We start from the raw sequence: 22311 nt of genomic DNA on the forward strand, positions 1-22311 counted from the left end.
GTCACAGAACACTAATATTAATAGTAGCTGTTTCGTTATTATTCGTTCTATGTTTGAAATTGAAAATATTATCGCTGATATGTGTATGAGAGATAATAGAAAAAGAAGCTTGGGTTGCATAAAATATTGTTTCAATTCTAAATAGTAAATTTATAAAAGTAGGTACATTACAGCGGGTCCACACAACATGAACAGTTTGCACTAATATAATATTATGTTTGCGCAAACCGCACGTATTGCCTGTTTAAGATGCATTGAAGTTGGCACGTAAGTTTCTGTTAATTTGTATTAAATTAAGTAACTTATTACTTAACAATGTTAAAAGTTTACCAATATATTATATATTTTCTAGCATTTTATTACATTTGCAATTTAGGTTCCATACTTTAGGCCTTTGGTATTATAAGTTTGTGGCATGTAGACCCGTTAATAATTATTTAGAATTGCAGTTTTTAAAAACCTAACCACATAAATATTTTTTTCTGAAACACTTTCTATACCTAAGCTAGCTACTAGTTATTATTCTGTGACCTAAGTTAAGATGTGAATATGAAGATCTTCAGTGTTTACTAAGCTACCATCAAAGACTACTATTGTATACGGGGCTACCATAACTAAATTAAGCAGGTAAAATTTTAATAAGTAAGTGTGGCGGTAAGTAAATAGCATTTAAAACTAAAAAAATACGAGTGGCAATCGAGGACTTCCTCGGTAAAGCTATTATATTGGATAGCATCGCATCGCTGTGCCGCATAGGTTGGAGTGGGGGGTGTTAGGTTTTTTCGTTACGGATTTTTTACATTCGGTCGCTGCGCTCAAAGTCTGAGATAAAAGCCATGCAATAGCTTAAAAATAAAAATTGAAGAGATTTAAAGGTTTTACTGCTCGACGTGTGATCAACTCACATCAAATGAAACGTATGCCTACCTACGGTGAAAAATAAAAATTCCACATACATACAGCAATTTTTCAATTAAAATCCCTATTAATCCGTTCTTTGAAGCCTCTTTGCATCACACGTCAAAGGATGGTTTTTTTTTGTTCTACGATGAACGATGTTACAAAACTGTATTTTTCCGGGAAAGATTTTTCTTCATAGAAAAGGAAGGTAGGTTAGGTTTATAACTAAATGTATATATACCTATGCGTTCGCCGTTCTCTAATCTTATATTTTGTGAGTGCATTTTGTTCCTTTCTTACCTACTTTTTGGAAAATTCTTTTAATAAATAGCTATAGGGTAGCGACCTATTATATAAAAATTTATCGATATTCTTAGGAATGTGTGATTCATGTTTATGTTTATCTGTGTAATAGGCAGGTAGTTACTTACATTAATTCATTTACTATAAAATAAAACGACATAAATATATGTTGTTATTTCTCTATTTATTAATAATTTAAACATAAATATACAGTTTATTACAGTTCTAATAAGGTAAGTTATAAGCCAATTTAATTAAGATGCTCTAATCATGTTTTACATGATAAAATAGGTATATCGGTAAAATTATTTTGGAAGCTATTTACAAGTGCCACTTTTTTTATTTAACATTGGTTTGCTCGATTATTTTTTGTTTTTTTTTTGGCCTACTAACGTTTATTTCTGTGAAAAAAATCCTGCAAGCTGGTTGCTACCTAATTTAAAAAAAAGAAACAATAATTCGGAATTCAATCCTCAGTCATTCGTGGATTTCCCGCGGATTTTGTGTGAATTTTAGGTTATGTTATTAAAAACAGTTTTCCTTATATCTAGCTCCATTCCACCAGGTTCGGAAGTCCTGCCACACAGTCTTTTCATTTACTTTTTGTTCATTATTCAGCATGTCACAAAGATGGCAAACATCTACTTCATCTGTTCCTTTGTAAACATAGTAATTACGCCATCGAAAGAAGTCATAATATCTGAAACAAATAATAATAATATAGTCTAGACACTATTTATATATAAGAATATTTTTATTTTTGAATTTTTGAACTACTATATCAATAGGTAATTACTGAACTCTATTCATAAATTCTTTCGATTTCATAAATTCTTTGTTGGCAACAATGTAAAATAGGTTATTTTTTGGAGCCAAATTATTACTTAGTAAGTAGGTATTTCCATGGACCAATATGTATTTCTCTCTACAAAATCTAAGTTAATAACAGAATAGTAGTGGTTGTGAGTAAATAAGCTAACTCAAACACAAACCAGTAAGGCAATAAGGGTTATTTTGGTTTTCTGTGTATCCTAAAACAACTAAAGGAAAATTCTTAAAATAAGAGACCAATCGGTCTCCGCGCGTAGCGAAGGGAAAATTATTGAACCTAAGAAAACAATTATTAAGCCATCTTAATTCTTATAGTTTGTTGAATATTTTGGTAAACGGTTCGAGATTTTTTTCTGGAAAAACCAATCCAAAGTTAGTTTGATTAACTGTGTTCATCCATGTTCCAATGAATAAAGTTTAAAATTACACTACCTCGCTCCATCCGTGTGTCAAGCAGTCTATTTAATTAAAATTTCGACTCGTTTTGTGGGATTTTCATTATTATTTAGTTATGAATTTCGACTGTCATGTAGCTATTTCACCTGTTTTTATTTGCGATAATGTCACTAATGGCTTTCGCAAGTTTCCTTGGCCCCAGTTCCCTTGCATTGAGGTAACTGCCTTCTGGTAGAAATCTGAAAAATAAATAAACTAGCTTTAATCCGCGGTTTTACTCTACTGGTATTCGGATAGAAAGTAGCCTATGCCGCTTTCTAGTCGATAATAATTTATCTCTTTGTCAAAATTTATTCAGATCAGTGATCAGATAAGACATTTTTGCGTGAAAGATGAACAAAATATATATCTATCCTTATCCAACTTATAAATTTTGTCCTTATTTACTATTATCTATATATTATTTTTTATTCTTTGATTTTTTCAGAAGGACAGTCCATTTCTTATCAAGCAATAATATCTAGGTGTAGTAAAAATATTACAAGTAATTTAATACATTTAGCAATTACACTCTATCTACGACAACATAGGAACGGAGCATCGAACATAAATGAAAAGGAAATGGGAAACCATAATATTACCTTTCTATAAAGAATAGATGAAGTTGCGTGATTCAGCTTGTATTTTACAAGTACCTAGAGTGAGTGGATTACATAGACTAACGTTTACAGCGCGAAAACAATATTTGAAAATAAGAAAATAGGTCAGAAATACATTTTAATAAAACCTACACACGCGAGCAGGCACGCTCATTCATAAATTGCTTATAGTTTTGATAGATCCTTAATTAAAAGAAAATAGGTCTATCCTAAGGGTCTATCTATTCCCTTCTATCTACAAAAATATATTATACTAGCGGTCCGCCCCGGCTTTGCCCGTGGTACATATGAAAAATAGATGTTGGCCGATTCTCAGACTTACCCGATATGCACAGAAAATTTCATGAGAATCGGTCCACCCGTTTCGGAGGAGTATGCAGACTAACATTGTGACACGAGAATTTTATATATAAGATACTATGTAGTCTGTATGACTACTTACATATTTCAAAAAGAAAGTTTTGTTTTTGTATACGTTTTGAAATTGATTTATTACTCGTCAAAAGTTACTGATTAGTAATTTTTGAAAAAAATTGCTAAGCTAAAGTTAAGTAAAATGTACTACATTGTTTCATATTATTCACTCAATACTTCATCACTTTTGTATAGGCTTACAATTCCTTCGTTATAAAACGAGGTTAATAAAGGCAAAATTGCAGCCTCGGACAAAGAGATAGGTCAGGGAAAATTCCTGTATCAAGCTACATTGGGTCTTTTCGTAACTTGGACAGGAAGTTAATTGCTTTAGCCAATTGTGTCTGAAATTTTCAAAGCTTGGACATACATAGTTACCTACACAATAGACAACTGCTTAATATACCAAGTATTAATAGTAGTAATAACAATTTGTTTTTTATTAATAACTTACTAAGTACAAATGTATCTTAAACAAGTCATTTTGAACAGTAAATCTATACTAATATTATAAAGAGGAAAAGTTTGTATTTATTACCGATACCTCTTAACCGATTTTGATGAAATTTGGCACAGACAATCTTTAGACCCTGAAAAAGAACATAGGCTAGGTACCTTTTATTGTGAAATATGTACCACGGGCGAAGCCGGGGCGGACCGCTAGTATTATATATTTTTCAACGGTTTTGTATAGGTACAAAGGTATAAAATAGGCCTTATACCTTCCTTTTCCCAAAAATCGTATCAAGAATCAACAATAAATAGCGCTAAGATTTAAGTATATCTATGCATATTTTAATTTACATAAAATATATTACTTAAGTAGGATTTAGTTGCGTTTCTAAGATAGTACAGGTCTACGGATATTCTTCGAAAGTGGTTAAGTTTTGATGGGTGTCAAAAGTTTTCGCGTAATTTAGTACAAGGGCAAACCTTTATTATGATAAAATATATCAGAAGAACTATTTTATGTATGAATTTTTAAAATAATGCTTAATCACTTTTCTCAATAACAGATTAGTAAATCTCTTAGAAAATCGGCTAAGTGCGAGAGACTCGCGGAACTAAGGGTTCCGAAAAAATAAACTATAAAAGAGCAACTGCAAAAAAATGTTAATATGGTTAATATCCAACTCATGATCGTTGCTTAACCTCGATTTCCTATTATTTAACAGAAATACTTTAAACCTAATTAACAGTCTATCTGTGCTGTTTACTTATCACGGTCCATGAGATAAAGCGGTGAAAAACGGACGGACAGCACCCTTTGGATACGGAACCCTACAAATTGCTAATCATTGATAAAAAACAGATATATCTCTCTATACGTATTATATACAATATACATATACGTGTATAGTGTGAAATTTGAAAACCTTTGTGTTTCTATGTTTGGTATTTTTTACGTAGGTGAGGTATCGTGTTTCAAGGAAATAGAATGAGATTTGTTTTTAAACGGCATTCTTTGTCAGCGTTGTTTTGAAAAACGAAGCGCAAATAAATGGAAGAAGAGATTTTATGGTTTATTCTTTGGCTAAGTTCTTTGGTGTGGTAAATATTGTCAATAAATTATTAATCTGTGATATAATTTTTATTTAAATTTAATTTTAACTGTAGTTATTTAAAATTCAAACTGTCTGTACTTTATTATTTATCAATTTCTATATCATTTAACTGTGCTAATGATAAAAAGGTATACTAATTGACTAAAATGTATTAATTATATTTCCCAGATAACAATAAGATTTCAAACAATGTGCTCTAAGTACTTCAAATAAGTGATATTAATAACAAAGCTAACTTGACGTTTTAACCAAAGGTATTGAGTATTGTTGAACTAGTTGTTGTATAAAACAAGAGTTTCAAGATTCTTAGAGAGTATGTAGACTAGAGGGTTCTAGTGTTGTACTAGAGTCGAGGATTCTACCACATAAAGCGGGCTACTCACCTACCTGCCGAAGGGACAATACCGGTTGCACGGCAGTCGGAGCAATTAAAGCCAAAGAGTCCAAATTAAAAATTGCCGCTGCTTATCTATAAACATTACAATTAAGGAGCCAATTAAGGGTGCAATAATTCTAAAGCCGGCTTCTCACGTGCCTGCCGCAGGGGCAATATTGGAACAATCGCGGTTGCACGGCGATCGGAGAAATTTCAGTTGTTCTCTAAATTGCCCTTGCTTGCACACATCACAATTAAGGATGCAATTCCTATATTGCCCTGCGGTACGTATGTGAGTAGGCGGCTTTAACTAAGAATGGGAACGTCAATGACCGAGTAAATGTCATTTGAAAAACGTAAATCACTTAGCCATTTTGGATGCATTTTTCAGATTGTTATTTGTCAGGCAATTATCGCTAAATAAGATTAGGTATTAATTCGCTGGAATTAATATCTTGACGTCACAATATGGCGCTGAAAAAATCCTATTCTTAGTTAAATCGCATAATACCTACCTACAACAAAATATATTTCTATGCTAAAATCCCCACAAAAAAGAAATAAAAAGAAACGTCTTATTCAAAATAGGCATTTTTTATATACCTACCTACATATTTACGTAATTTTCTTACATCGACATATCCATTCCCTAATCACGTACTTTTTATCTTTGTACTAAGATATTCAAATGTTCTTTCTACAAAATATTACGCCATGAGGGTATAAAGTTTATGGTAAGAACTTAAGAATTATTATGTTCCTTGTTATAAGGCACGACGAGAGATTCGGGGTTGACGACACTCAAAATAAGGGATCAAAGACTAGAAAAATCAAGAGGAATTATAATTTATAAGTATCAGAATATGGTTCAAACGGTAAGGATCAAGGGTATGTAGAAATGACTGTAGATTGTAGACATATAAATAAATAAAATAAATAAAAATAAAATAGCCTTTATTGCTGTTACTCTTCTTAAAATTATTACATGCCGACTTCAAAAAAAAGAGGAGGTTATTGTTGTTTGATATTGTAAACGGATTAGGATAAAAATGTGATTCGAAATAACCGAATATGAAAGTTAATCTGTAAAAAGTAAATTTAGAGTGAGTATTATATCGCATGTTTTGCTGAAAAGTAGACTCTTGTTTGTATGCATTGTTTACATTAAAAACAAAATTATATGCAATGATATTATAATTCTCTTTTAAATTATAAAGCTGAAGAGTTTATTTGTTTGTTTGTTTGAACGCGCTCAAAAACTACTGGTCTGATTTAAAAAAGTCTTTCGGTGTTATACAATTCAAATTCAAATTCAAATCATTTATTGCATACCAATACTTATACAGATATTGCAATACAATAGGTCATACTATATTAAAGTTAAGTTTTCTGGCCTTTTTAAATTCAATACTAATACAGAATATAAAGATTTGCAGTTTGCACCTACGCGCACTTAATAATTAGACAATATAAAAAGAACGAAATTAAAATCTTAAGACATGCGCATACCTACTATAAGACGACAAAACAATATTATATATATTTATTCTATTATTTTTAAAAACTCTAGGAATGATGCTTCACTACATAGTATAAAACAAAGTCGCCTTCTATGTACCTATGTATGCTTAATTCTTTAGAGCCACGCAACGGACTTCGATGCGATTTCTTAATAGATAGAGTGATTGATTCAGTAGGTTTAGATAGTTAGGTAAGTATAATTTATTTTTGTTAGTTTCAGTTAAATATAATAATTTGAGACAGGAAGAACTTAACAACACGAAAATTCAAGTTTGGCGTAGTTTAGCTTCGAAATATTCATTTATTGAATAAAAGCATTTTTGGATTAAAAGGAGCTTTAGTTGTTTGTTAAAAGAATAAATAGTTTTTTGGTTTTTAATTTGGTCAGGAAGTTTGTTATAAATTTTTATAGCCATGTGATAGGGGCTTTGATTTAACATTTTGATTCTTGAGAATGGTAGGTGTAATCTATTTTTAAAGCGCGTATTTACTTCGTGGTGTTCCTCGACTCGTGAAAATCTATACATATAATAAATCTGTAGAAGGGTCAATTCTGTACATTGAAAATATTGAAAAAATAAATAGCAGGGGGTGTTACTGGATCGATACCAAACCCAAATATGTGATTAAAAAAATTTTTGTCTTTCTGTCTGTCTGTCTGTCTGTCTGTATGTGAAGACATCACGTGAAAACTACCGGTTCGATTTCGATGAAACTTGGTATAATTATACCTTATTATCCTGGGCGTAAAATAGGATACTTTTTATCCTGGAAAAATACGTAGAAAAAAATTAATCTTAATTTTTCAGTTTTATCCATAGACGTTGTTCTGTAGAACCGCGAACACACGTTGCGTATAGGCCTAGCCGTATTTGGGTCCAATAGATATTTATAAGATGTCATTGTCAGAGTTACTCAAAATGGAGAATAAATAAAATAATACGGGCATTTCTCCGCAACTCGACGCCTATTTTCAAAATGGAGAAATAAACCATCCACACAAAGACCGACATACGCGCGGACGGAGTCGCGGGCGGAAGCTAGTGTATTAATATTTTTATAGACAAATGTGCAAATTTCATGTATATATGTATATCGATGGTAATGTTAATATGTTATATTTTCTAAAATGTGGTTTACAACTTTCTGTGTTTTTTATTTGAGCTAAGATTCTCACGCACTTCTTCTGCATTTTAAATACATCATTAGCATATTATACCTAACCCACTTATCGAGGAAAGCTATAGGCTATGTATCGTCCCACTAAGACCTAAAGGAACGGAGCTATGAGAATAAAACCGCGGGGCACAACTAGTTTCCAAGAAAATACCCTTGTATTGTATAAGCATGTTCGATTGTTATAGCTTTATCATCACTACATAGTATAAAACAAAGTCGCTTTCCCTGTCCCTATGTCCCTATGTCCCTTTGTACGCTTAAATCTTTGAAACTACGCAACGGGTTTTGACGCGGTTTTTTTTAATAGATAGAGTGATTCAAGAGGAAGGTTTATATGTATAATAACATCCATTAAATAGTGGAGAAGTACTGTTATTTTTGAGGTTTCTAATGTGATGTCGTAAAAAAATTACATTTTTTCCGCTTACATTGCAAACGCAGGCTGAACCCTACGAGTTTTATCAAAATAATGTACTAAGTATTATACACATTGAAAAGGTCTACAGAAAAGTCCGCGATGGTATATGTCTATCTCTTATGGATAACCCACAATAACTTTTTTTTGTCATTTACTTTTTACGACAAATAATGGCTAATTTTCGATGCGATTTTAACCAATACAGCATTAATCCTTAACCAATTAAATACCTTGAATACATTGTTCATTTAATATAGATCTATATGGCTCTTTACACCGTATGATTTAAGTGAATATTTTCGAAGATATTACAGATTTAAAAATTGCGGGACGTAGCGTTTGCGGCGGTACCGGCCGGCCGCCCGGCTATCTATTTTATACCCGTGCGAAGCCGGAGCGGGCCGCTGTTTTTATATACAACGTTCACAGTTTTTCTGTAGTGTATTTAGTATCAGCATTGCACCCGTGCGAAGCCGGGGCGGGTCGCTAGTGAGTTATAAAATATTTACGACGTAACTAAAACCGTGACTTTAAAAGTGAAGGTATTAATTATAATTAGTTCCATATCGTAATGTTAATCAATCTGTCAAGTGGTTAAGCTTTCATGGCCAAACTGCTAAACCTATTGTGATAAAATTTAGAGCATGTAGCAATTGTTCTCGAATGATGTTATCTCTGTATATTTTATTTAGATTGTGTAATAAGTGGACGAGTTTAGATTTAGGTTAGCCAAAAAAACAAAAAAACTATTTAATTAATAAAATCCTTAAAGAATATAATTCAAATGTCAGAACATTTCATTTTGAAACAGCAATAAATTTAATCCGAAAAATTGTAGAGATTATTTCTTAAATTTCTAAACAATGGCCTACATTAATTATAAAAAAAAAAATCCTTTATAGTTTATACCTTGGATAGCTTCACACAAAAATTCTCGGAAGTACCCACGATAACAATTAAATATCAACAAGAAACAGATTTTTTCAGGGAATAACCTAATTTGCTTTTTGATAGTATAACGAGTTTTTAACAAAGGATAAAACTTGTTTCAGTTTCTATTTTATTTGAAGGAAATTATTGACGGCACTTTTTATTTCTAACCTAATTTTAAATACAAATTGAATAATTATTTTTTTTTATAATAGTTATTATCTACTATAATTATTTAGAGTAAATAATACTACAAAATATGTTCCTTACATTAAACCAATGAGGAAGTAAAAAATAACGAAATTATTTATTACTTAGATATATGAAAAATTGCTGGCTGATTATAGATACCTAACAGTACAATGATTTCAACCAGGGAACCTCTACCTATTATGTTTCTTATATTATATCTAACACATTATTTCATTTTGGAATTAAAGATTTTAACGGATTTTAGATGCGATTTATTCATTATATTATTATCCACACTTTTTTTATGTCAGATGCAGAGCAAGCAAAGGAGCACGTGGGCCACCTGATGTTAACTTTGCAGCGAGCTTGGTCACTGGGAGCTAAAATCTTATATGTATTTCTAAATGTATAATACTCGTGTAAAATCAAACACAAGAAAATACTACATTATTTAATTTTTGATCCATTATTTTTTTATGTAACTTAATAAACAGAAAAAACAAGAAAAACGGGAACATTTCAAGCAGATTTACATTACGTTCATACCATTCTTACGTTATGAGAGTCAATAATAAAAATGCACATAATATTATGTTACATCCTACTAAAGAACTCTCTCTTTTATATGAGAATGTTAAATTTTTTATTATAATGTGGGCTAAGGAAAGAGGGTTGAAAATGGTTTAGCTTGGTCTTTGTAATAAATTGAAGCGAAATATAGAAGGACTATGAATGGATTTAATCTTAAATGCGCTTGTATGGTAGAAACATCTCGAAAATAGGTAATTAGATATTAAATAACAAATATTATGGAATAATATATATTATTTTTGTGTCTATGTCTTTCATATTATTAATAAGGGCGTGTGTGCCGAGCACATGTTTCAGAAGTGGAACTTCATTGGCAGGATTCAACGTTATTGCCATGACACCACCTTGAAATTTTACTCTCAACGCGCCTAAAGAAGTTTCACTTCTAAAAGATTGGCGCGCGGATGCAATCAAATGCGTGATCAGGATGTTTAAAAAGTTTAATTATCAGGCTATCATTTAAAAATAATTGCATTATTTCATCGGCATTGCAATTTAAAATAAATGATTTCAATATTTTCATATTCAAATGCAATAAATATGTTCCTTCATTAGTCCTCTGTTTGTTATATTTTGCAAGTTTTTTCTTTAGTTATCTGTTTGTTAATTGTTATATTTTGCAAGAGTTTTTGTTTCATTGAATGGCGTTAATGATATTGTTTTAATTGGTGATTAATATAACATTGCTTACTTAACTGTTCTTCGCAGTTAAATGTAGTGTTATTTTTGTATATAATAATAGAAGATTATTATTTTGAAGTGTGAGAAATTCGTATTAAATTCACGACTGTTGAAAGTTTTAATGCTAATAAAGATCTGTGACCTCAACTGACACAGAAAGTACTTAAATAGGTAACACAGAAAATGTCCTGTTTTAAGTTAACGCTTTGTTAAATGTCACCATGACGTCTTATAGCAGTATTATTTCCAGTTTGGGAATGGGATGGCGCTAGACGAACTTTAGCGCTGTCATCTTTCCACGCTGGAATTAAGGGGGCGCATAAAGCAAAATAACCAATCTTCTATTAGATGATACGTGTAATATGCAAGACCAAATCTAAAAAATAAAATATATATCAAACTAGATGATATGTTCAACGATTCTGTTTAATCAAAAACATAAAATATTAAAATTTACTCGATAAAAAAAAATCACCAAGTTAGCTCTAATTTTCACACTTTTACGTTTTCTACTTGACATGGTTATACTTATTATGATTTTTTTTTCATAAACAATTATATTAAAACATTTGCAAGATATTTGTCAGAGCATTTTGTGTAATTACTTTTAGTTTTGGTTTTATCTGCGATAAACCACTTTTATCGTGACAAAATCAAACGTTTATCTCGAGAAAAAAAGAGCGCCAAAAGTGGTTTATCGCAGATAAAACCAAAACTAAAAGTAATAACACAAAATGCTCTGACAAATATCTTGCAAATGTTTTAATATAATTGTTTATGAAAAAAAAATCATAATAAGTATAACCATGTCAAGTAGAAAACGTAAAAGTGTGAAAATTAGAGCTAACTTGGTGATTTTTTTTTATCGAGTAAATTTTAATATTTTATGTTTTTGATTAAACAGAATCGTTGAACATATCATCTAGTTTGATATATATTTTATTTTTTAGATTTGGTCTTGCATATTACACGTATCATCTAATAGAAGATTGGTTATAGTGCTTTATGCGCCCCCTTAAAACTGCTTTAAGTCATCATGGTACGGGGGCTGCTTTAATCACTTAGGAGGTCAATTCATAATATCTGAATGACCATTTAATATTAATTGGTGACCTGATTTGAATCATCATTGTAATAATTGTAGTTGAAGTTTTGTCTTTGGACTACGTTTTTGCTCATAAATACAAAAAAATGTACTGAGATGCTACAAAACTTGCCAATACACAAAAAATGCCAAGTTTCATCAAGATCTTAAATAGTTTTGGCGTGATAGAGCAGGCGTATTTGTATTCATGTAAATTATTATGAAGTCAATAACAAAGAAAAAGTGTAGTTATTTCGGTAAGTACTAAGCTTTAATTATTCGAGAATATCGATTTCCGGCGTCCGCGTCGTAGGAGAGATTAATTTTTCATTTGTTTCACTGATTGATTTCAATTCGTTTCGAAATATCGAAACATATTATGTAATAAGCAAGTAGGTGACCATGTTTTTGTCACGTATCGGAATAAGTTGTTATTTTAAAGATTCTCGGTAGGAAATCAAAGGCAAGTTTTTTAAGTTTTCTAAATGCGATGAACAAATCAAGTTCTGTCGCGCCTTCGTACACGTGGATAAAGAATTACTTTATCTTTACAAAAAACAAGAATTTACTTTATATTTATAAAAAATTACTTAAGAGGTCAAAGGATTATTTTTTCTTACGCTTACGAATATAAAATATTTTACGTCGCTCTCTATAAAGAAAAGAAGGCTTTGGCATCATTATTATTTTTTATGAAAAATTGTATAAAAATGATATGATTTCAAAAGAGTAAGGTCTACCTAATTATGTAGTTTTTTTGTCGGCTCTTTCTATAATAAAATTGCTTTTCGAACAAGTTTACTAAAAATATTAATGAACAGAAAAGAGAAAATTATGTACAACATAATGTAACTAAGATATTTAGGTAAGTAAACAAGAAAAAAATGTTTAAGGTTATAGCTTACCTACTAGTGTTAGCCTAATCTGCCTTCAATTAAATACCTTAAATACATTGTCAATGACCCTTGCAACCCAAGATTTGTCGCTTCCTAATCATCCTTATTATAAGGCGATTTACATAAATTATAATCTATTATTACCTCGTGTAGTTCGCGGCACCAAAAACAATGGGCACTGCGTAATTGTTCAAAGCGGTCAACAATTTCTCAGTCACGTAGTCCTCTGAGAAGGAATTCTCGAACGACAAATAAAAATGGTATTTGTCCTCAATCATCTTGAAGCACGAACGCTCGTCACTGCGGGGACAACTCAATTTCCCACAACTACCATAAACATCTACAGATAATCCATATCTATTCAGCTCATCATCTAATTCAGACACAAAATTCTCTCTACCACTCTTGGTAGAGCAATGGGACACGAACCAAGCCACCGCTTTCGTTTTGCTCGACAATTTGGTCTTCAATTCCTCACTAATCTCTTGCATACGCTCCGGCCACTCCATCCTAATATTCGGCCCAACTATCGTCCCATTCAAATCGAATATAGTTATATAACCCCATTGGAAATCCGAATCCAATTTGTACGTCCACGTCCAATTAAAGAATCCATCTAAGTTTTCGTCGCACGCCGGAAAATTATCCGGGGATTCCATAGCGCCGAATATATTATACTTCTGTTTCGAAGATCTTTGTGCCGGCATTTGGAACGGCCACAGGTGTATCACATCTCTACCGTTGAATACGATAGCGTCGAATTCCCTTTGATCGAGGAAATAGTTTTTATCATCTGTGACATAACAGTTTTTGTGCTTGCATTTGTTTTTGATAAAGGCAGCGTTGCCCTCGCTCAGGTAATCGAAAGGGGCGCTGAACCGGCGCGTCCATTGGAGAATATATTTAAAATCCCTGTGATTTGTGTATGAAAGTATTTCTTTCCGCTTAGCTCTAATGTCATACAGCTTGGTGTTGTAAAGACTTAGAAGCGACCACACGTAGATAAGTATCAAAAAGATGAGTATCCTTGAAAAGCTTCTAATTGGCCAGGTCAATATTTTTAACATCGTTTCAAAGGTAATTCTCACCGAGGGAACGCGTCATATTATTTCATGTTCACATTATTTATGGATGCTTAATCACTTTTAATGTATTTTTAGAAGCACGACACGCGTTTTATTATTAACATTTTAGCGTCAAAGCGTCGGTGCGCGCGCGCATTCAATGGTAAACTGTTATCGCCTACATTACATGTTACGGTTAAAGTGATGCCATGGGTGTTTTGTTTATTCAAGAGGAAGGTAAACAAACGTTTCGATTACGACAAAACGGTAGTATTCTAAACATGTTTGAGTATAACTAGCGACACATTTGTCTTCGATCTTGCTTATTAGAAAAAAGGAATAGGCTTACATTTTAGGAAAAAGAACAATGACTAAATTTTGCGCCTGTTTGAAATGGATAAACCCAAAAGGTATTGAAGCCATTTTAAAGAAATATAAAAAAAGAAGTAAAGCAAATATTTATTTACTTAGATATTTGATAGAAAAATAATTATAATACCTATGTATTTCTTTACTGTTAATTTTAAGTAGAAAAATATGAATAAGGAATTTCCGAAAAAGAGAGCAACAAAGCACTATAAAATCATGACGATATTTACACAATAAACATAATCAGCCACTTTAACCGTAACATACTTTACATTAACAGGAAATTTACAATCACAAGGAAAAAAATATATTGATAAGTCCATAAAAGAACGTTCTAGTAATTATGAAAATTACTAGAACTAGAACGTATAAGTACTTAACATTTAATAACTGACGATTAAAAATAAAGAATAAACATTAAATACGAACACAAGAAAAATGAAAAAACACGCTGTTATAAGATAAAATTATTGTATAATCACCGATCCTTGTACCAAGTTTGAATAAAATGTCCGTTAAAAGTGGGTCAAAATCGAGACAGGAATCTGTTACATACAAACATACAGGTGAAGCTAACATAAGCGTATAAGCGCGTGTTACAACTATGAGTGAGTCACTCATTGATGAGTAATGGAGTGATGAAATTGAGTTAACATAATTGTGTTATTAGCGGCAATTAAAGTAACAGTTGTATAATGTTATGTTTTTTACGCGATAGGTCCTCCTTCCATCGAAAAGAAGAGACCTATGTATTGAAAGTATGATTTAAATAAAATACGCTTCTATGCACTATATTTCTCCTTTTGCACGCCTCATAAGCGAAGCGTTGAGGTGGGTACTACTGTCACTTCGCGCAAAACATCTGATTTTTCAAACTTAAAATGTCTTTATGTATGTATCATACATTGCACTTGTAAGATAATACATACCACATATTAAGAAAAAACACTATTTTTAACGTTCATGATATTTTTGATGTCATTTTTGTTATTTAAACTAGTTAAAAAACAGTTTAAAAAAGTTCTGTCTTGGACGTCCGTGTGTCTGTATGTGCGGATCCTTTTTCTTGTTAACACGATAGCGACCGAAATACTTTACTAATCGAGTCTTTTTTTTTCTCTTACGCTTGAGTATGCTCAGGAATAGAACCCTTTCATTTTTCAGGGTCTGATTCGATGTGGTTTAATTGTTATTAAATAAACAAAAATAATAATTAATAAATATTTATTAAAAAAAAATTATGAGGCGTGCACTTTTGGATTTTCCAAATTATTTTTCTTTACGGTAGCAAAATATACACCCGTGAGCATTTACTGAATTATTTGTATTATTGGCTCTTATTATTTGTATCTACTTATAAGAATATGCTAATTGCTAACAATACATTAATTTTTACTCTGCTTATTTTGTCACGTATACTTCCTTATTAAATTAGGAATGAAAATAGTTGAATACCCAGAATTTAAATAAATGAATTGGAAATCATTCTCTTGGCGGTACTTTTCCATGGAACCACAGGGCACAGCTTTTTCATTGATCTTTGTAGTTTGTTACTCTTGTAGACTCTTGTTTGATTTTATTTACAAATAATAAATGCTTATTTACCGAGGCAGGTATTTGCCTATATATAACATGATGCTACACTAATTAGAGCGGAACAGCAATGAAGAAAATATTCCTTTAAAGTTCAGATGAATTTGGCCAAGAATTAGAGTAGATATTATTATTTATTATTTAGGTTTATTTCAAGCAAATTTTAGAAAATATAAAATAAAGATACAATGAAATATAAAGAGCTGTTCAAAATGGTCAATTAGAGTAAATTAAAAATAATTTGGAAAATCCAAAAGTGCACGCCTCATAATTTTTTTTTAATAAATATTTTTAATTATTATTTTTGTTTATTTAATAACAATTAAACCACATCGAATCAGACCCTGAAAAATGAAAGGGTTCTATTCCTGAGCATACTCAAGCGTAAGAGAAAAAAAAAGACTCGATTAGTAAAGTATTTCGGTCGCTATCGTGTTAACAAGAAAAAGGATCCGCACATACAGACACACGGACGTCCAAGACAGAACTTTTTTAAACTGTTTTTTAACTAGTTTAAATAACAAAAATGACATCAAAAATATCATGAACGTTAAAAATAGTGTTTTTTCTTAATATGTGTGTGTATGTATTATCTTACAAGTGCAATGTATGATACATAAAGACATTTTAAGTTTGAAAAATCAGATGTTTTGCGCGAAGCGACAGTAGTACCCACCTCAACGCTTCGCTTATGAGGCGTGCAAAATCCAAAATATCTTACGATTAGATTTTGGATACGCCGATTTTTTATTTAGTTCTTATAAATTACTTATATTCTATCTACTATGTAATATATTTTCTTAAAACTCTATTCATAACAATTTTTATTATTTTGTATTTCTAAATTAACATGTTTTTTTTTTACTGAACAAGATGTCCAATTAGGCCCTTACCTTGACCAAGGAAATAACAGTTAAAATATTATGTCATGTAAAAAACCTTCAAAGATTAAATCGTCATCGTTAAAATAAACATAGAAGAAAGAAGAGAGAGAATTTAAGAAGATATTATGACGTAAATAATAGGGACTACCACAGGGACTACCATGGGTTTGAAATATGGGTAAAAATAAATGAATATAATTTTACTTATCTATATCTATACTAATATAATAAAGCTGGAGAGTTTGTTTGTTTGAACGCGCTAATCTCAGGAACTACTGATCCGATTTGAAAAATTGTTTCAGTGTTAGATAGCCCATTTATCGAGGAAAGCTATATATCATCACGCTAAGACTAACAGGAGCAGAGTACCTACTGAGGGTAAAACCGCAGGGCACAGCTAGTTAGTTGATAAGATGACAGACAACCTTTAATAGCTTTCTACTGTGCTACCTTTGTGTAAAATTATTTTACAGGCATATAATTATTACGTATTCTATTTATACAATAAAAATGCTAACAGGATTAAGTAGGTTTAAACGGAATGACATAAGATAAAACGCCTAAATGAACGATTTGATTTGATTTCGTGGTGACATGTCAAAAACGGAATTATTCAAATAATGCGACGTCATAATAGATTCCGAGGACACAACGTGACACAATTTTGATTTAGTCTGACGTGACATAAATTAAAATGACATCCAGTCAGGTCAATTTGAAATGATGTCGTTTTTAATTGTCGCGCCTCGGCTTTGGAAATTTCATTAGCTTCACATAGGTTTGTGCTAATAAACAATTTTCCATGAAATAAAAACAATTTTCCTCTTAATTTTAACGTTTAACTACCCACAAGAACCAACAAGAACCTATGAACTAACCTAACAAAAAAACGATAGTAAGAAATAACTAGGTATATTTGGCATTTCTGTATTTTATTTAAAAGGTATTATAAATTTGAAGGAATGACAAATGTTAAAAGACCTACCGAGTTCTGAATGAATAAAACTTGGCCGTAAGTTAGCTCTTTGTATAAAAAAACTAGCAAACCGGGCGAACTCCGTTTCGCCACCAGAAACACCTTTTCTTTGCTATAAACCTCACGGAGCCAGAGACCTTTCCAACGAATGCAAAACCGTAGAAATCGGTTCGTGCGTTCTGGAGTCAGGAAGGAAAAGCCAACTTATTTTTATATAGTAGATAAGTTTTTGTTTTGTTATTTATGACAGGTCTCTCTCTAAAAAACTAAAATAATTCTCCCTTTATGAAAAGATGTTTTTCATTCAAATACGACTTTTAATTTACTTCATATTATGCTTACGTCACTTAATTTTTTTCACATAACTTAAAATGGTGAAAATAAAACATCTTCATATTTAAAAAACATTTATTTCACAATAAAAGTCTTTTATACATTAACGTTTTACAATAATAAGTTCAACATTTATGTAATTTGCTTATAGATAAATACATAATTATAATATACTTATTTAAATCGTATAAGTACACAATAATTCGATATATGTAATAACAATCACTTTCATAAAATAAAACTAATATTTACATATTTATAGCATTTACATCCAAAGGCCCCGAGTGGGGCTGTCCCATGTCCCATAAAATACAGTTAGATCACGTGTAGTCGTTTGTTTGTTTGAACGCGCTTATCTCGGGAACTACTGGTCCGATTTGAAAAATTCTTTCGGTGTAAGATAGCTCATTTATCGAGGAAGGCTATAGGCTATATCATCACGCTACGACCAACAGGAGTGGAGCCACGGGGGTGAAACCGCGTGGAGCAAATATGACAAGATATTTAATACATTTATTTAACAAAAATACATATAATATTAGCATTTATTACATTATATTCATATTTTTTACATTCAAAAATATATAATGATAGATATTCATATCAATAGATAATGATCCCACTATAATCTGAAACCTTAATAATATATAGCACAAACATATTCCAACATTTAAGGGCCTGTATCAAAATAGCAAATATTTCAGGCGCCTTAGGCTTAGATTATTTTAGGAACAACATGAAAATATATGAAGTACAATAATAATTATTTTCTATTTATACTTGTAGAGGACAAGTAGTACGAATATAAATTAACTCATATTTCGAAGACCTTAAAATAACCCACGTTCCTTTTTATATGTAAGAAAAAGACAAAAACATTAATATGGAATTCTTCCCAAAAATTTTCCATCTTACAAAAGTGTTTTATATTTACAATTAATAATATACTTTACAATAATTCTCACATATAGATAGAGAAGATAGAGCTTTAATAAATACATATAACAATTATTCCCTGTCATTTCAAACACCATTTAATTAATAATAATAGTACTTTAAAGGCCGATTATTCCTTCTTTGGTTAAAAGTTAAACTTCCAATAAAGTATTACACAATAACATTAAAATGTCACCAGAAAACTATCAAAACATTCAATTATAAATTGAAATGGTTGTTTGATTCGATATTCGACGAATTAATTTTAACCAAGGATTGAAAAATCGGCCGTAAGTAATCTTATGTTCAAGGAGTACCTACCAGATAATATTATATACATTAATGATTTATTTACATGCTCATGACATACGCTTTCCAAAAAGCAAGTATATAAAATTTTAGACTAGTGATTTAGTACAATACGTTTAAATCATGAAGATAATCTGTAAAGAGGCCTTTGAAACATTAATCTATACTAATATTATAAAGCTGAAGAGTTTGTTTGTTTGTTTGAACGCGCTAATCTCGGTAACTACTGGTCCGATTTGAAAAATTCTTTCGGTGTTAGATAGCCCATTTATCGAGGAAGGCTATATATCATCACGCTACGACCAACATGGGTGGAGCCACGGGGGTGAAACCGCGCGGAGCAGCTAGTGTAGATATAAATTTAGTTAATCCATGTTTGATATATGACTAATTAGTGTTTTAGTTATTATATAACACAAGAAATGTAGTAAATATTTAACATGTAACACACGTACCACGTGTAAGAACTTAGAATACTAATATTAATATTATTCGTAGTAATGTTAAAATAGTTTGCTGGACTACATTTGCGTAGGTTGCGCTGTTGCCTCTTATACATTTAAGATAACTGCAGGACGATACGATGTACCTAAGAGGAATTTAGGTTTAGGCACACCCCGGACACTCCATACAAAATGATCGTTTTGACAGTCACACCGTAGAGACTGCAAATGTGTGTGTTAACGCTTTATGGTTGGCACATTTGTGACTAGCGTAAAAAAAATTTCGCTTTTTTCTGATGAAATACATCCGTAAACAGCACAATATCTAACCATTTTCTACGAAAAACGATAATCACAAATCCAAAATAATAAAATTACTTTAAGTCAATTTGATTAATGTTGTCAATCTTCGTTGCGTATCGTCCTTGCAGAAAAATATAGCCCATTTTATGTCTGATCGCGCGGGGGTGAGGTAAGTTTAATTTTGGCGGGAGGCGGAGAGTGTCCGTTCTGTAGCGTTTAGCTACTATTATGTATTCTGTGGTTTAGGTATGAATATGTTGTTTCTAAATTGTTTTATATTTTAAACTAGGTTTCCGCCCGCGGCTTCGCACGCGCAGTCAAAGAAAAACCCGCATAGTTCCCGTTCCCGGGGGATTTCCGGGATTACATCATTTTCCCGGGATTAAAAGTAGCCTATGTCCTTTCTCGGGTATCAAAATATCTCCAAACGGCATTTCATGAAAATTGGTTCAGTAGTTTAGGCGTGATTGAGTAACAGACAGACAGACAGAGTTACTTTCGCATTTATAATATTAATTAAATATTAAATATATAGTATGGATTGCTCACCCATACGTCAGAAAAAGTAAAGATATAGAACCGCTTAAGGTTGATCTTCGCAATTATTTTCTATCGATTCCAATCGAACAGATTTTTTTCAGTGTATGGAGTTCGCCCACGGTTTTTGATATAATTATTATTATGAATGTTTTATACATATTTTTGTGATGTGCTAAAAAGTGTTCATGTAAAAATTTTACGTAAGCTTCAATAACAAAAGCGCCAAATTGTTTTTCCAATGTTCAAGACTATTTAGGCTTTTTATAGTTTGTAAGCGTCTTGTCGACAAAAAACCCGCCCATTTAATAACACCATTTAATCATTGTCAGAGGCTGTTTTTACAGAAATTATATCATGTTTTAGGGAAAATTGGATTTGACGTGACGTAATTACCGAGCGACTATTATTTTAACTAATGCGACGCTAATAAGTTGGGCGGTCGGAGGTTTTAAGCTAATATTTTCCTTTGTTAAGGTTTTGTCGATCAAAGGCAGTGTTGAACGAAAATTATCACTATACAGTTATCGGAATTTGAGAATATTGTCAAAACCACGTTCATTAATCTACTTAAAAAGGGATTTTTATAATAAACTAGCGGTCCGCGCCGGCTTCGCCCGTGGTACATATTTACGTTTTCTCTACATAAGTACCATTCTCGTACTTCAAGGAATATAATAAAAAAGGAATTATCGAAATCGGTCCACCCATTTACGCGTGACCAAGGAAAACGAGTTTCATTTTTGTGTAATATAAAGATAAATCTGAACAGTTTATTTTCCTAATTGAAAAACATTAACTTGGTTCTGTAAATTAATAATAATATTCCTCATGAGACATTTAGATTTCGTCAAGTTCTAGGAAAACCTTAATTTGGAGTACACCGACATTCCCTTGAGAAATACGTGTAAGTAGGTTTATAATAATTATGGAGAATTGCGTTAAAACGCTATTTTATTTATGTTCATCATACTAGTAAAATATTGTGTCTGTCTGTCTTGTTCTGTCAGTTTCATGATAAATCTACAACATTTAACACCAATGTGTTATTTATTCTATACTAATATTATAAATAGGAAAGGTTTGTATGTATGTATGTATGTACCTATGGTTTTCACGCATAAACTACTGGACCGATTTTGATGAAATTTGGCACAGATAATCTTTAGACCCTGAGAAAGAACATAGGCAACCTTTTATTGCGAAATGTGTACCACGGGCGAAGCCGGGGCGGACCGCTAGTATAATATAAAAAGCTAAAGAGTTTGTTTGTTTGAACGCGCTAATCTCGGGAACTATTGGTCCGATTTGAAAAATTATTTCGGTTTTAGAAAGCCCATTCATCGAAAAAGGCTATATATTATCTCGCTAAGACCAACAGGAGCGGAGCACTGCGGGTAAAGCCGCGGAGCACAGCTAGTTTATTGTATAGTTAGAGACAGGTTTTACGATTTTATAATAAAAATGAACCGTCAACAAATCGATCATAGAGCTAGAGCATTCTTTCGTGATCTTTTAGTGTAAACGAAAACTCGTATTCATTGTTCAGTATTAGAACATTACATATAATATTTTCGAACGCACTAAGAACAACGAAAGAATGCTCTACGCCTATATACACTAAAATA

General features: G+C 31.6%; 1 protein-coding gene across 1 annotated transcript; it reads right to left on the reverse strand.

Moving 5' to 3' along the window:
• Positions 1-1370: 1370 nt before the first annotated feature.
• On the reverse strand, positions 1371-14157 carry LOC149479729 (lewis-type alpha-(1,3)-fucosyltransferase-like). The gene is made up of 3 exons (XM_089707472.1): positions 13081-14157; positions 2577-2669; positions 1371-1903 (listed from the first exon to the last, which is right to left on the reverse strand). The coding sequence occupies exons 1-3, from the start codon at positions 14001-14003 to the stop codon at positions 1729-1731; spliced, it is 1191 nt and encodes a 396-aa protein (XP_089563598.1). The 5' UTR covers positions 14004-14157; the 3' UTR covers positions 1371-1728.
• Between the last annotated feature and the right edge of the window lie 8154 nt (positions 14158-22311).

The sequence above is a fragment of the Colias philodice genome, chromosome 19 (genome assembly GCF_061535455.1).
Source record: "Colias philodice isolate Cphi_HAF_F1 chromosome 19, ilColPhil1 Martin Lab GWU primary, whole genome shotgun sequence".
Classification (NCBI taxonomy): Eukaryota; Metazoa; Arthropoda; class Insecta; order Lepidoptera; family Pieridae; genus Colias; species Colias philodice.